The sequence below is a fragment of the Bacillus rossius genome, chromosome 5 (genome assembly GCF_032445375.1).
Source record: "Bacillus rossius redtenbacheri isolate Brsri chromosome 5, Brsri_v3, whole genome shotgun sequence".
Classification (NCBI taxonomy): Eukaryota; Metazoa; Arthropoda; class Insecta; order Phasmatodea; family Bacillidae; genus Bacillus; species Bacillus rossius.
Window position 1 is genome coordinate 52,138,594 of NC_086333.1, and position 12,876 is coordinate 52,151,469.

A 12,876-nucleotide genomic window follows, 5' to 3' on the forward strand; every position below is an offset into this window, starting at 1 on the left:
CTGCATTTGGTGAGAAGATAAAAGAAAAAGATAATTTATTACTGCTATATAAATTCCAATCGCTATTTTCCATTGTCTAGCATGATCTCATAAGAAACAAATGACAGGCCACTACAAATAAAACTACAGGACAACATAATGATGAAGACTTAAGAATAAAAAAGACCATATTAGATAAATATGCATAAATAAATGGTAGTGAACAAGAAAATACAATAAAATCAGTGAAAATCACAATACAAGTAGATTAGGGCAATAAATCATTTTTAATTAAATAATATCGAAAGAAGGAATTAAGAAGTTTTTTGTTGTCGCTTTTGTCATAATTCTATTTTCTCGCATTTTCTGTGATTAAAAGTGGTTGTTCATGCTGTTTAAAGGTTTATCGATTTTTATTTGTTTACTGGATTAGGATATTTCTTTGACCACAAACACCATTTATTGGTTCACTATTTTTCTTAATTCTTTGCTATTATTCTTTGTGATTGATTTACTGTCTAATACATATTTCATGTGAATGCAGCTGGTTTGTATGAATTGCGTTAGTCTGCTATTATTTCAAAGGGTATATAAATGTTTTTAAATTAGGTTTTATTTAATAGTCTTGTTCTATTTTTGTTATATGTGTTGACTACATGTAGCAATAGATAACGTTTTTTAAAAAACATATAGCTATACCAGATTCAATCATATACCGAGTACACCAAACAGAAAAGGTGGAAAATTGAGCTATGTTAATGGTTTATTATAGTTATGTACAAAATAAATAAGTAATTTTTATGCTTGAATGTGCATTTATTTTTAGTGCAAAAAGTAAGTACAAATACAATCTAAATTAGAGTCTTTAAATTTCAGCTATGAATAATGAATACATCAAAAAAATTGAATTTTCTCTCAGAAATAGCATATGATGCAAGCTGTAGTCAATCTTGTAGAATGTCATAATTTCTAGCACGAACTATTATTCCTGAAACACAAGACAGTAGTATTATATCATGGTGTATTCACCAAAAAACTAACTTACATTTTTTTTATCTCAAGCAGTTATATTGCTTGTCATGGATAATACATTACAACACCTTATCAGAAATAAAAAAGTATGAAAAATATTTACATTTATTACGTTATGCCAAGGAATAACCTGAATATTGTGACAAAATGTTTACCTTTTATTTCGGAAGATAGATAGATATTAGTGAATTTAATTAATATTTTTAATTTAGCACAGGTTTTTTTCTAGTTATGTTCTCTTTAAACGTTAATATTAAATATTAATTTCCTAACATTATTCAACTTTGCTTCCCGGGTTCGAATCCTCGTCTGTCAATTGCGATACATATTCCGGGTGTGTACACCTCACTGTCAAAGAGACAAAACTTAACCTAAGTTAAAGCCCGTATACCTTGTAAGGTTTCTTGTATGCTCCGATAAAAAGGTTTACAACATATAAGTATATAAGCATATAAGGAGTAATTGAGATTTATATAAAAGAACCCTAAGAGTTCACAAGCCAAATTATTTCTCTGTGGTGATTGGTTCTTAAAATATAATAAATTAAGAAAACAAAACATATTTCGAATTGAATTTTTACGTTTCAAACAGCTAAATTCTGCAGTATTTAAATTCACATTAACGACATCTCTTATCAATTGGAGCATCACACAGACAGTATATAATTAGTGAAAAATGAGATTATAAAAAGTCTGTTATTGAAATATGCAAACGAATAATGACCGAAACTTCCATTAAAAATTTGTTTTGCCAGCGAAACCTATCACATAACCTTCAATGTAACACTTAACTTTAGCAGTTGCTTGGTTTGGCAGGCAATTCCGATAATTGTAAAAAACACAGTGATTGTGTGTGTGTGTATGTATATATATATATGTATATATATATATATATATATATATATATATATATATGTATATATATATATATATATATATATATATATATATTAATATATAATGGAACAACTGATGCTGTGAAAAATAATGTTTTTTGAGAATTTTTGCTGTTAAAATAAAAAAGGAAATATTTTTTCTAACTTACTGGATACATGTGATGTATATTTTTGCCATATTGCAGTTGGAAGAATCCAATTGATTTGCTGGAAACATAGTAAAACTAAATTAACATACAATTACAGCTCTTTAAATTATGTCGATGAATATAAAGAATACAAAAAATATGAACAAGAAGATATGATTAAGATGATTGTAACTAAAAAGATGATGTAGAAGAACATGAAGATAAAGAGTAAATCAAGATGTTAATAATGAAGAACATGATGGTTAAGAGAAAGATGAAGATAAAGTTAATATGAAGAAATTAATGAATATTAAGTGATAATTTCCGACCTCATGCTTGGGCAGATTAAAGCGAGGGGAAGCTGCAACGGTTCACCTTTACCTTCTGCAATATTAGGGTGGTGAAGAAACAAACAACTCGCAACCCTGGACCCAAGAAAGAAACCAAAACCGGTCCGGTACCAAACCCGAGACCCATGGGCATTATAAACTTTTAACAGTACTCATATAAAAAAAAACTGTGTAAATCAGTAAGGATGAATCTACACCAATATTATAAAGAGGAAAGATTTGTTGGTTTGTTTGTATTGAATAGGCTCCGAAACTACTAGACCGATTTGAAAAATTATTTTTCCATTAGAAGCCGACATTATCCCTAATGAACATAGGCTACATTTTACCGCGTTATTTATTAACCACATTATTTAAGCAACATATTTTAATATTTCTATCTTTGTAATTCAGTAACTAGCAACTGTCCGTCGTCGTCGTGTCTCTCTTGACGCTCGCGGTCCCACCACCGCCTGCCTCTGCTCCCGCGCCCCGCCCACACCCCACTCGGCAAGCAGGCAGCAGCATTTGACCTAAGCGTTACTGGGGTGCGGGATGGGAGTCAATATCACACAATAAAGTGCCGCGCGGTCGGCTCCCTACGCAGCGGTTGTGTGCGATATCGTATATATTTCCTTGGAAATATTTTGAATTTTTTATAATTTTTCAATCACCACTTCATATACAGGCTAATTCCTGTTCAACATGTAAGCAAATGATTTAGTATTAGTTGATGTAGTATTAAGTTTTTTTTATCATTTTAAAATGCCCAAAAGATCAATATTCAATAAATTAAGTGTTTCCGACGCGGACGAAGACGCGGGTTTCAGCTATGTATCATATAGTCGTTAATTTTTGCAAATATATTTCCCAATGAAGTACTATTTGTAATCATTGAATAAATCCCACGCGGACGAAGTCGCGGGCCACGGCTAGTATTATATAATTAAGTTTCAGTGAAACAACTACGTTCAATTTGTTCTTCGTACTATTGTGTAGAACGGGTCAATATCAATTTATTTTAATAATATCCATAAATACATACATGTGTTCATATAACGTGATGTTATAGTAATATAAATGTTTCTAAATTTAAATAACTATCACTTGTATTAAAACAGTTTTTGACGTGTGTTGACTGTAGTTTATGTGTTTAATATTATTGTGCAAAACTGGACAATATCAATGTTTTATGCATGCATTTCTATTTAAATTTTTTTTAATGAATGTAGAATTTGTATATTGTGTTAATGTATTTTTGTATGTTTGACATATCTTACAACTTGCACAGCCTACGATGTCTTTCTTTACAAACGTTGCAAATAAAACAATCATTAATTTTTTCTTATCTACTCTTTGATTAAATTATTTATTAAATATCATTTATCCATATTTATATTTAGCTCAAATTAAAGGTGCACGAAAATATCATTTGATACATGTCACATCTTAATTGCACACGATTATGCTTACCTTGATCTGCACATTCTAAATACTGCTTGTAAGACACGCACTCTGGTTGCGAAATATAGCGATGGTTAAAATCATCCAACGCATCCAAGTCGATTTTCCCGTTATTATTGATCAGACCTAGAGCGGTGGCGTAACAGATGAGAGCGCACTGCAATCCAAAAAAATTACACAGATATATATTTGTAGAGTTAAGTTTACCTGTAAAAAAATTACAATTAGAGGGCATATCAAAGTAGGAAAAAATTATTACATCGACCAAATGGTATTAGATGTGATACATATAGCTAATTTAATCAGCAAATGAAATATTTGTGAGCCGTGAATGTCAAATTTTCTGTGTTCTCCTGAAATCAAAACTTCTGAGGTCAATAATAATATTTAATATAACCAAAAAAAGATTTTTACATCAATAAACTATGCTTGTTCTTAAAAACGTTGGTAACTGGTAGGTCCGTAAACCATAGGTCCCTTATATTACAGCACTTGTTTTGCTTTATTTCTGAATAGCTTCGAAATAAAGGGAGAAAGTGTTATTGGATCTGTGCCAAGTCATATGATTATGATTAAAACAATCTGCAAACTGGAGGTTGAAAATGTATCTCTCTTATTTGTCCACCTCCTCTAAATGTTTCGGGACGGAAGTAACGGTATGTTAATGCTCTCCCACGATATAAAACTATCCGTAAAATTGCTTTAATTCAGACTACGAGAAATTCCGACGACGTGTAAAGCCACTGAAACCTGGTTTTTTTTTTGGGATGTACCTTATTTTTTTTTTATTTCATGTTTAAGCCCAAACACACTTACGCAGGATTCCTCTTTAGCCAACCGCTCCACGGGGACTGCAGGGGGAAAAAAAAATAATCAGAATTGTGTTACACGAGAATGACAATTAGTGGAAAGTAAAGGTAGGAATCCTATGCAGCGTCCGCAGAGCACTGCTGCAAGGGAATGTCATGGAACTGTGTCCCATGGTGCGTCAGCTGCACGCGTGGCCTGCCCGTGAGAAATTGTTTCAAAAGTTTATAATTTACTTGCATGTTTCTTTACGACGTTTCTTCACAGCTACAAGGTTTAAAATATTAAATTGTGTTCTAAGTTAGTCATGTGTTAAATATTTTAATTTTTACAGCAGTGTTATTAGTTATTGTTTTATAATAATAATAATGAATACGCTATGTGAAATTCATAAACCGATAAAAATATGTTATTGGGGAATCGAACATCAAAAAATCACTGTATTATTTTTACATTATTACATAATTTAAGATTTTTATGCTATTAAATAGGAAGTTTTTTAAGTGTTTAACCTTTAACAAGGGTTATTTAAATTGATGTTTAAAACAATCTTATATAGACCTTATTTTGAAAAATGAAGTGTTGATTCAAGATTTTTCCCTTGCATAGTTTCAGTACATTTTCTTATAATTAAATTCCTAACATTTACATAAAGCAGCAAACCGAGCACAGTCATCCTTCCAGTTCCAGGACCGGACGGATACTGACGCTATATAGGATCTCCATCCATGTGTCAGCCGTGCTGCGTCAGACGCACTACGTCTGAGGATTGCATCAGGTGCTGCTTTGGAATCGCACGTTAAGTGAGGAACAAAATGATGGAAGGATGGGGACAATCATGAAGGAGTGGATGTCTGTTCTGAAGTTGAAGTTCCTCTGTTTAGCAATTGTTTAACATAACAAAATAAAGACTAGTGTTAGAAGTTAGTTTAATGGCTGTAGTGGAACTCTCTATAGGAAGAATCTAAAAAAAAATACCAACATGAAGTTAGTATTGTTAAACAAAGATGTTAACAACATATCAGCAAGTAAATACCGTTAAAATTTCTTTACAAAACAAACATGTTTTCTATCCAATTGGGAGAAAAATTCATTATTAACATTAGATTGCACACACCCACGCTCTAAATTCTTACTTCCATACGGACAATATTATAATAGAACAGTACACATAAAACGTTTTTCAAACCTTATTAAATTAAGGAGAGCTAAAAATTTATATGTAGCAAAATATTAACACTATAGCCATTATTAACATAAAAATTTACATTCATGGAGTTCTTTACTTACATTTGATTGGTTATTGTTTGGATCCAAGCTTAAGATTATTGGTGTGTGATTGGCTCTGAACTGATCGGCAGCTACAACAAAGCAAATCAAAGTGTTCATTTGCGGTATATAATTGTATCACTACTTAGCTACTAGTAAGCTCGATTGATGGTTGGAAAGGAAAATTAAACTGTTTTCCGTTATTTCATAGCTGAGTGCATTAAAAGTTTGTCTAAGTTCTAAAAATTGCCGAAAAAATAAACAAATGATAATCAAAAGTAATAAATTTAACATGCGCATTGATTCCAGCCTTAAACCTACAACGAATAAACATGGCTTAAAGGTTCATGTTTTCGTATTATATTTAGATAACATTAAACCAAGACTAAAAATTAGAGCGAGAAGGGCAGGACGGAATAGTTAAAACACCACATTTTAGAATTCTAATTGATAAATTACACAAGACACATAAACGCAAGGCAAGTAGTCCTCATTCATTTCCTTGCGTTTCAGCTTGCAATTCTGCGTTCTGTTTTCTAAGTTAGGTGTGCCGAGAACTTTGACAGATGCTGACGTTATGTATATAAAATTTGACAGTTTTTCTTTTATTGCATGCCTAACGTTTTCGTTTGCTAAACTTTCTCACCATGAAAATAAATAACACTTTAAAATAAAATTATTGAAATTTCAGTCTTTTCAAGATAAACCTTAATTATCGGTAGAAGATCAAGGTAATTATTTGTTTTCTACTGCATTTTCAAGTTGTAGTTTTGGTGACGTATTGTGACTATCGTCCTCTAAAAACGACCGTGCTTTCCAGAGCTTTTTCGCTTATTGTCAAGTTCATTAACCCAGCCTAACTGTTATGTCCGTTTAATCTTCTATAGGATATAAAATGCTTAAAGAAAATATTTAAGAAAACAAATCGTATCACCTTAATTTGTTAAACAGTATTACATATGTCGATTGCTTTGCAGATGTTTTTGGATTCCTATAATCCAACACTCAAGTAGAATGATGAAAGCATTTTAAAATCAAATGAAGAGAGAGGGCCCAAGAGTATTAAAAAAAAGAACTACATAGAATTCTAAATATTTCATATCCAATACTCAGTGGACAAAATCTATGTATATCAGCGGAAAAAAGTAAGCTGAGCAGATTTTACACCCATTCTCTGGCAATATATTACCTGTATATTATTGTCATTCCTATATTAACAAAATAGTTATATGGTGGACAGCAGCGAATCCTTTAAATAAAAGGGGGGAGGGGGGGAAGGCCACGTGTTTCACTTCTTTTCCTCTTGAAGGGCAAAGATGCATAATTGTTTGTGCTATTTGTTTATTTTAAATACATATAAAATACATATGTGTAGTTAGTAATACTTAGTCTGGATCTAATACCGAGACTAAGTTATTACTCTATCAATGTTACGGCAATAAAGCTCAATATTATAAAAAAAATGCAGAAATGTTATTCTATCGTATAATTTATTGCCGTCCTAATATTTTTGAATGTAATGTAATTAACGCTGTCATTATCTTTAAAATTTCAAAAATTCGCCGTGCGATCCTTCACTAGACCGCCGGTTTTATTGCGGAGGGGAGGATTCCAGACACCCGATGCCCCCTCCCCCCTTCAAGAGTCCACCCTGACGGAGGCTCTCTTCCAATGCCACGTCATTACTGCGAAATGCAAGAAAACTTCAATACAACTAAAAAAAAAATGAATACTCAACATATCAAATGACTCCAATAATTCTTTTAGAATACTATTGTAATCAGCAACTAATATTTTTCTTACTTTTTTAGTTCGCCATTGTTGGTTATAGTTCTATAATCTTATATTTTATTAGCATACTAGATAATGCCCGGCATGCGTTGCAATGCCTGAATCAATTTTTTAAACGTATACTAAGCATCTCTCTTTATCTCTCTAATTCTCTATCTCTCTATGTATATCTCTATAACTCTCTCTATCTTTCTATTTATATCTCTATCTCTATATATCTTTCTACATATATATCTCTATATATCTTTCTAGCGGACCCGACAGAAATTGTCCTGCCCAAATATACATATGGCGGTAAGTATTTCTACGCTGGACATTTTGTATCTTCTCATTATACATACCCCTCCTCTTGGGCACGCCACTGCCGTTACCAAAAACCTTTCCCATGGTTACGCAGAAGGCAACAACAATGCAAAAGCCCGTTGCCATGGAGGCTAATTATCAACAATGCTAATTTTTTTTTGCTTTTAAAGCGTGTATTTTTAGTTTTTCTTAACCCAGAATCGAGATAAAATATCCAATTGTGAATCTAAACCATCCTCGAATCCCCGTGAACTCACACACAAAATTTCATCAAAATCGCTTACAAACAGACAGACAGAAAAAGTACTGTTTTATTATAGTAAGATAGATAGATTATTCTTACATGTTCGCATCCATGCAGTATATGAAAAATCAGCATGCATAGCCCCACACCTATAACTATGCGTATCTGCTGCCCACGACTTTTTCCGCATGGAATTTTGTATTATCTTGCACCATTTAGAAATTTAAACATTATAACATAACAGTTGATACAGTTGTAGTAGTTTTCTTATGTTCACAAATGATAATTTTTCTCACCTCTATTTCAGACTTTGCAATAAAAATATTTTACTACCTAAATTTTGAGTAAATATGTTTCTACTTTCAAATGTAATGATGGGAAGACACTTCATAAAATGTCTTTGTAAACCACATTTACTGTTTTTTCCGTCTTGAGCTAGAATGTAAAGATTGTCTGCATTACTGACCCGCGATCAAGCTACATACATTTCAGAGAGAGAGAGTGAGAGAAAGACACCTATTGAATGTCTATCTAACTAATTTTTTTATGAGAGCATATTTTCATTAAGTAAATCATGAAATCATTCAACGATAAAAGCTGTTTATTTAATTAAGCGGACGGGTTCGCTCCAAGGAGAAAATTGACGCGGCGAGACCTCGTGGACATGGAGAAATGACACACACTCACTATTTGTGTGGCTATGAAACATGATTTTTTCTGCAATTTAAATTGTTATATACATCTACTTAAAATGTTGGTTTGTCCTGAATTTTTCCTGAATTTTCTTTGCTATAAACCTCACGGAGCCCGAGACCTTTCCAGCGACTGCAAAACCGTGGAAATCGGTTCGTGCGTTCTGGAGTTATAGCGTCAGGAAGGAAAACCCGACTTATTTTTATATAGTAGAAGATGATTCGTAAATAAATAAACAATTCGTTTCTCCAAAAGCTTAAAAACCTAATTTTTTTTTCAGAGTTTAAGGCATTCCAATTTTTTATTTGTTTATGTTTGCTATTCTGAAATAAAGTTCAAACACAAAAGATACATACAAACGGTCAATTCAAAATCGTATAACACATGATCCCATGCTATCAGTTTACCTTATGATTGAAAAATAAACTGGTCTTTAAAGTTCTTAAAACCATTAACCACACTTTTAGGAGTAAAATAATTCTTAAACATTCAACTAGAATTATATTATTGATTTATTTACATAACCAGCCAAAATTCAAAATTGCATATGCAAAATAATTTAGGAAGCTACCCTCTTAATAGTTAGTGGCAGATGTCCAATTTACTCTTTGTAGGCCTCTTAAATTGTCGTGATTATAACAACGTTTACTGCGATAAATCGTACCTGTTTTTTTCGGGAACAGGGGGTTACAAGGACGTTATTGTCATGAGCAGGAAAAACTAAATAATATCTTTAAAAAATGAAAATTCAGAACTCCCTTGCGATCAATATACATGCCGAAAACCCCATTGCGACAAGTAGATGTGTAAAAAGGCATCGCCTACGCGTTTACATATACTTATCCAATCATTACTCGTTGTGTAATTTAAACTATTTAGTGTAAAAATAACTACTATAATTTCTAATTTCATGGGGTATGTTTATCATTTGCGAAAATATATAAGTTAATGCCATGGCAGTAATGCCAATGAATCTGAGTTCGTGATTGCCTTTTTAAGGCGACTGAATTTTTCTGCCGGATTAAAAAAAAAGTAAAGGCATTTCTTTTCGTATATGAAAATTACTAACTCTTTCTGACACAATTTCATTTGCTCCTAACTTTTACAACGTCTAAATATCCCAGGGAACAATTATACGGAAAATAAAACCAACAAAATTACCACTGCATGACCCAGATTGCTCTCGCTTACTAATAACATATTATGAGTAATTTAAGGTAAATTAAGAGAATTCTTTACTGCCGAAATCATTAAATAGTCGAAATCTTGAACGTATCACCTAATAGCATACACTGCAAACCCATAAGTATGCTACAAACAATATTAGTCAGTGTCTCTAACAAACGACGTGATTAAAAGACACGTTATATGTTTCATCCTATTTGTGGCTCACGAGATATACTCACTTAAGTTACTGTTGTACTTTTTGGAACATGCTGCGAATTCGGCGTCATCAGCAACCTGTGAATCAAAAATAAGGCAATTTAATTGGCACTTTTTGATCATTTTTAACGCAATTGCTTTGCTTTATTTTAAAATGCATACCGACCTTTATAGGTTATTGTATTGATATTTAAAACCTATTATATATCAATAGTCGGAAGTAAAACACATTTGATTGGCGCGACCTATCAAGATCGAGCACAGTTGTGGGATCTAAAGAGTCCTGTGGTGAAGAGGATCATTATTTAAAAATTAATTTTAGGCGTGCTTGGATGGATGATGTTATTATTCACAGATATTCAAAGCCAGTACAAAAGTCAATCATCAAAACGTCATAAATATGTCATTTGAAATGAACTATATTTAAAGTAGTTTACCGAACCCCTTGATAAAATGTGCATATTAACATATTATAAAGTAAAGATTTAAGCTAAACAATCACATTTAGCAATAAATTTAATTTTTCCTTTATTTTTAAATTCAACAAACTTATGACTTACACTAATTAATTATGTTACTGCAGAAAAACCATTTTTATCAATTTTTTATCCTTATCGTTATTTTCCTTGAAGTGTCATGCTGAAATTTATGGTAAAATATCTGTCCGTTCAACTAATTTATCGAGATTTAGGTTCAACATCATTAAGAATAAAATAACTATTCAATTTTTTTTCACAGACTAATTTTTAAACCATTACTTGACAAGCAATTACTTATATCTTAACTTTTTAGATTTTGGGAACACAAACTTAAAAAAACTAACTTACTTCTTTGTGCCCTTGGTACAGCAAGATTTTGGAAACAAAAGATGTCTAGTTGGCCTTATGTCTCCGTCTAAACATTAAATTGCAGTCAATTTATGGATTTGATTTTAAACATAAACCCAAAATAAAATAAAACTAATTAAATGTTCTTCGTTGTACCAGATAAATATATTTTTGCAGAAACCCTTCCTTATTCCGACTTATGAGTTCTGTGTTCCGTTGTAAAACTGGTAAGACATGCCCTGGAAGGCAGAATAGCCTTATTACTGTAGACTTAACAGTTTATTGAATATATTTTTGACGCCAATATGGATCTCATGACTTCATCTTTTGGTAAGATTACGGGGCATATTTAATGATTCCCCGAGAATTTAGGTCACTATTAATTGGCTCATGGGAGGAAATAGCCATTTCTTTCTCACACAAGTGACTACAAGTTTCATAAAATGTTACACGTTTATGATTATACCATAACGAAACAAATATCAAAATATAGTGTATTTTAAATGTAGGTTTTTTCTGTAGCAATTTACTATTAAAATATCATGACAAGAAATTACAAAAATATGCTTCTCTTTAAGCGTCTTTATTTAAATTATTATTAGTTTTGCCTTTTCTGTCCAACATTACGAGGAATAGTTTCTGTTTATTTAAGGCAATGGTTATCCGAGTGTATTCTCAACATGGTTATCACACATCAACAGGATAGAAAAAAGTCAAGTTATTACCGTAATCATAATGAGTGTTGTAATAACAGCGATGCACAGAGCAGCAACTAATGGATGACAATTCATTCTGTAGCTTCAGTTAGTAAATTGTGGTGGAGAATCACTGAAAAAAATACAAATCATTAAATTTTCAGTTTCTGAATCAAAAACAATAATGATTATTATTATAATAAAAAAATAAAATAAAATTTAACCTTTCGAGTTAATTTAGCGAAATAAATATATTTAGCACTGTGGAAGGATGCAAAATTTATGTGAGAAAATATATACCCACTTTAAGTTATTCATCTCCTCAACACTTCATAATCAAATAAGTTACTACACAAAAATTTACAGTGTGACTGGACCTTTATATGGATTGTTTATGTTTAATTATTTTGAATTTCTAAAGCCAGCGACGCTGTCGTTTTACATTAACACAACTACCTTTAGAAAAACTGACAAACACATATATATATACTAAGATACACACTACAAGGGCATAAAAACACGCATACGTATAGCCTATATATATGAAGGGAAACCCTTTTAACTATTTATAAATGATAATTTTGTTGATATATGTTATGCAACAGTTTTACTGCTATTATAATACGGTTTTATGCCATATTCTTTACGAGACTATTTTCAAAAACAAAATTTAAAAAAAAAAACAATGAAATCGTTAAGTTATCACCTCAGTCTTCAGTTACCAGTTTGGTGTGATGAGCCAGCAGCTTGGAGCGCGACAGAACTGCGACCTGGTGTTTGAGCAACTGTGTTTCTCGACGATGTGAGCCGTCTTTTTACTGGCGAGAAAAGGAAAATGAAACGCCACTGAACACGTCAGTTCACAGGAGGGCTCCACGATTAGATTGTGATAAAGCATACCTTATATCTGTCAAGGTTCTTACCCGCAAGGTTAAATGGCAGGAGTTGTAAGCGCGAGGTATCAGCAAAATGCAGTCGTTTCGAAAGACGACAAGAAACTTCTGCATAGACCAAATATATCCCGGTTAGTGTGCTTC

At 32.0% G+C, this 12,876-nt stretch overlaps 1 protein-coding gene across 2 annotated transcripts; it reads right to left on the reverse strand.

The window, feature by feature from the left end:
* Positions 1–774: 774 nt before the first annotated feature.
* LOC134531795 (uncharacterized) lies at positions 775–12,876 on the reverse strand. 2 transcript variants are annotated; one of them, XM_063367727.1, is made up of 8 exons: positions 12,763–12,876; positions 12,546–12,657; positions 11,870–11,972; positions 10,341–10,395; positions 5,925–5,995; positions 3,837–3,984; positions 2,056–2,113; positions 775–967 (listed from the first exon to the last, which is right to left on the reverse strand). In XM_063367727.1, exons 3-8 carry the CDS (start codon positions 11,933–11,935, stop codon positions 949–951), a joined length of 417 nt encoding a protein of 138 aa, XP_063223797.1. In that variant the 5' UTR covers positions 11,936–11,972; positions 12,546–12,657; positions 12,763–12,876; the 3' UTR covers positions 775–948. The 2 variants fall into 2 exon arrangements, with proteins under 2 accessions (XP_063223797.1, XP_063223796.1); XM_063367726.1 differs by lacking the exon at positions 12,763–12,876 and having other exon boundaries at positions 12,562–12,657.

Excerpts from the sequence above, each read along its gene's own strand:
- LOC134531795 (XM_063367727.1), bottom strand. The coding sequence starts at position 11,935 with ATGAATTGTCATCCATTAGTTGCTGCTCTGTGCATCGCTGTTATTACA. Across the intron at positions 10,396-11,869 it reads CAACACTCATTATGATTACG|GTTGCTGATGACGCCGAATT; the intron begins GTAATAACTTGA and ends TTTGATTCACAG. Across the intron at positions 5,996-10,340 it reads AAAGTACAACAGTAACTTAA|CTGCCGATCAGTTCAGAGCC; the intron begins GTGAGTATATCT and ends GCTTTGTTGTAG.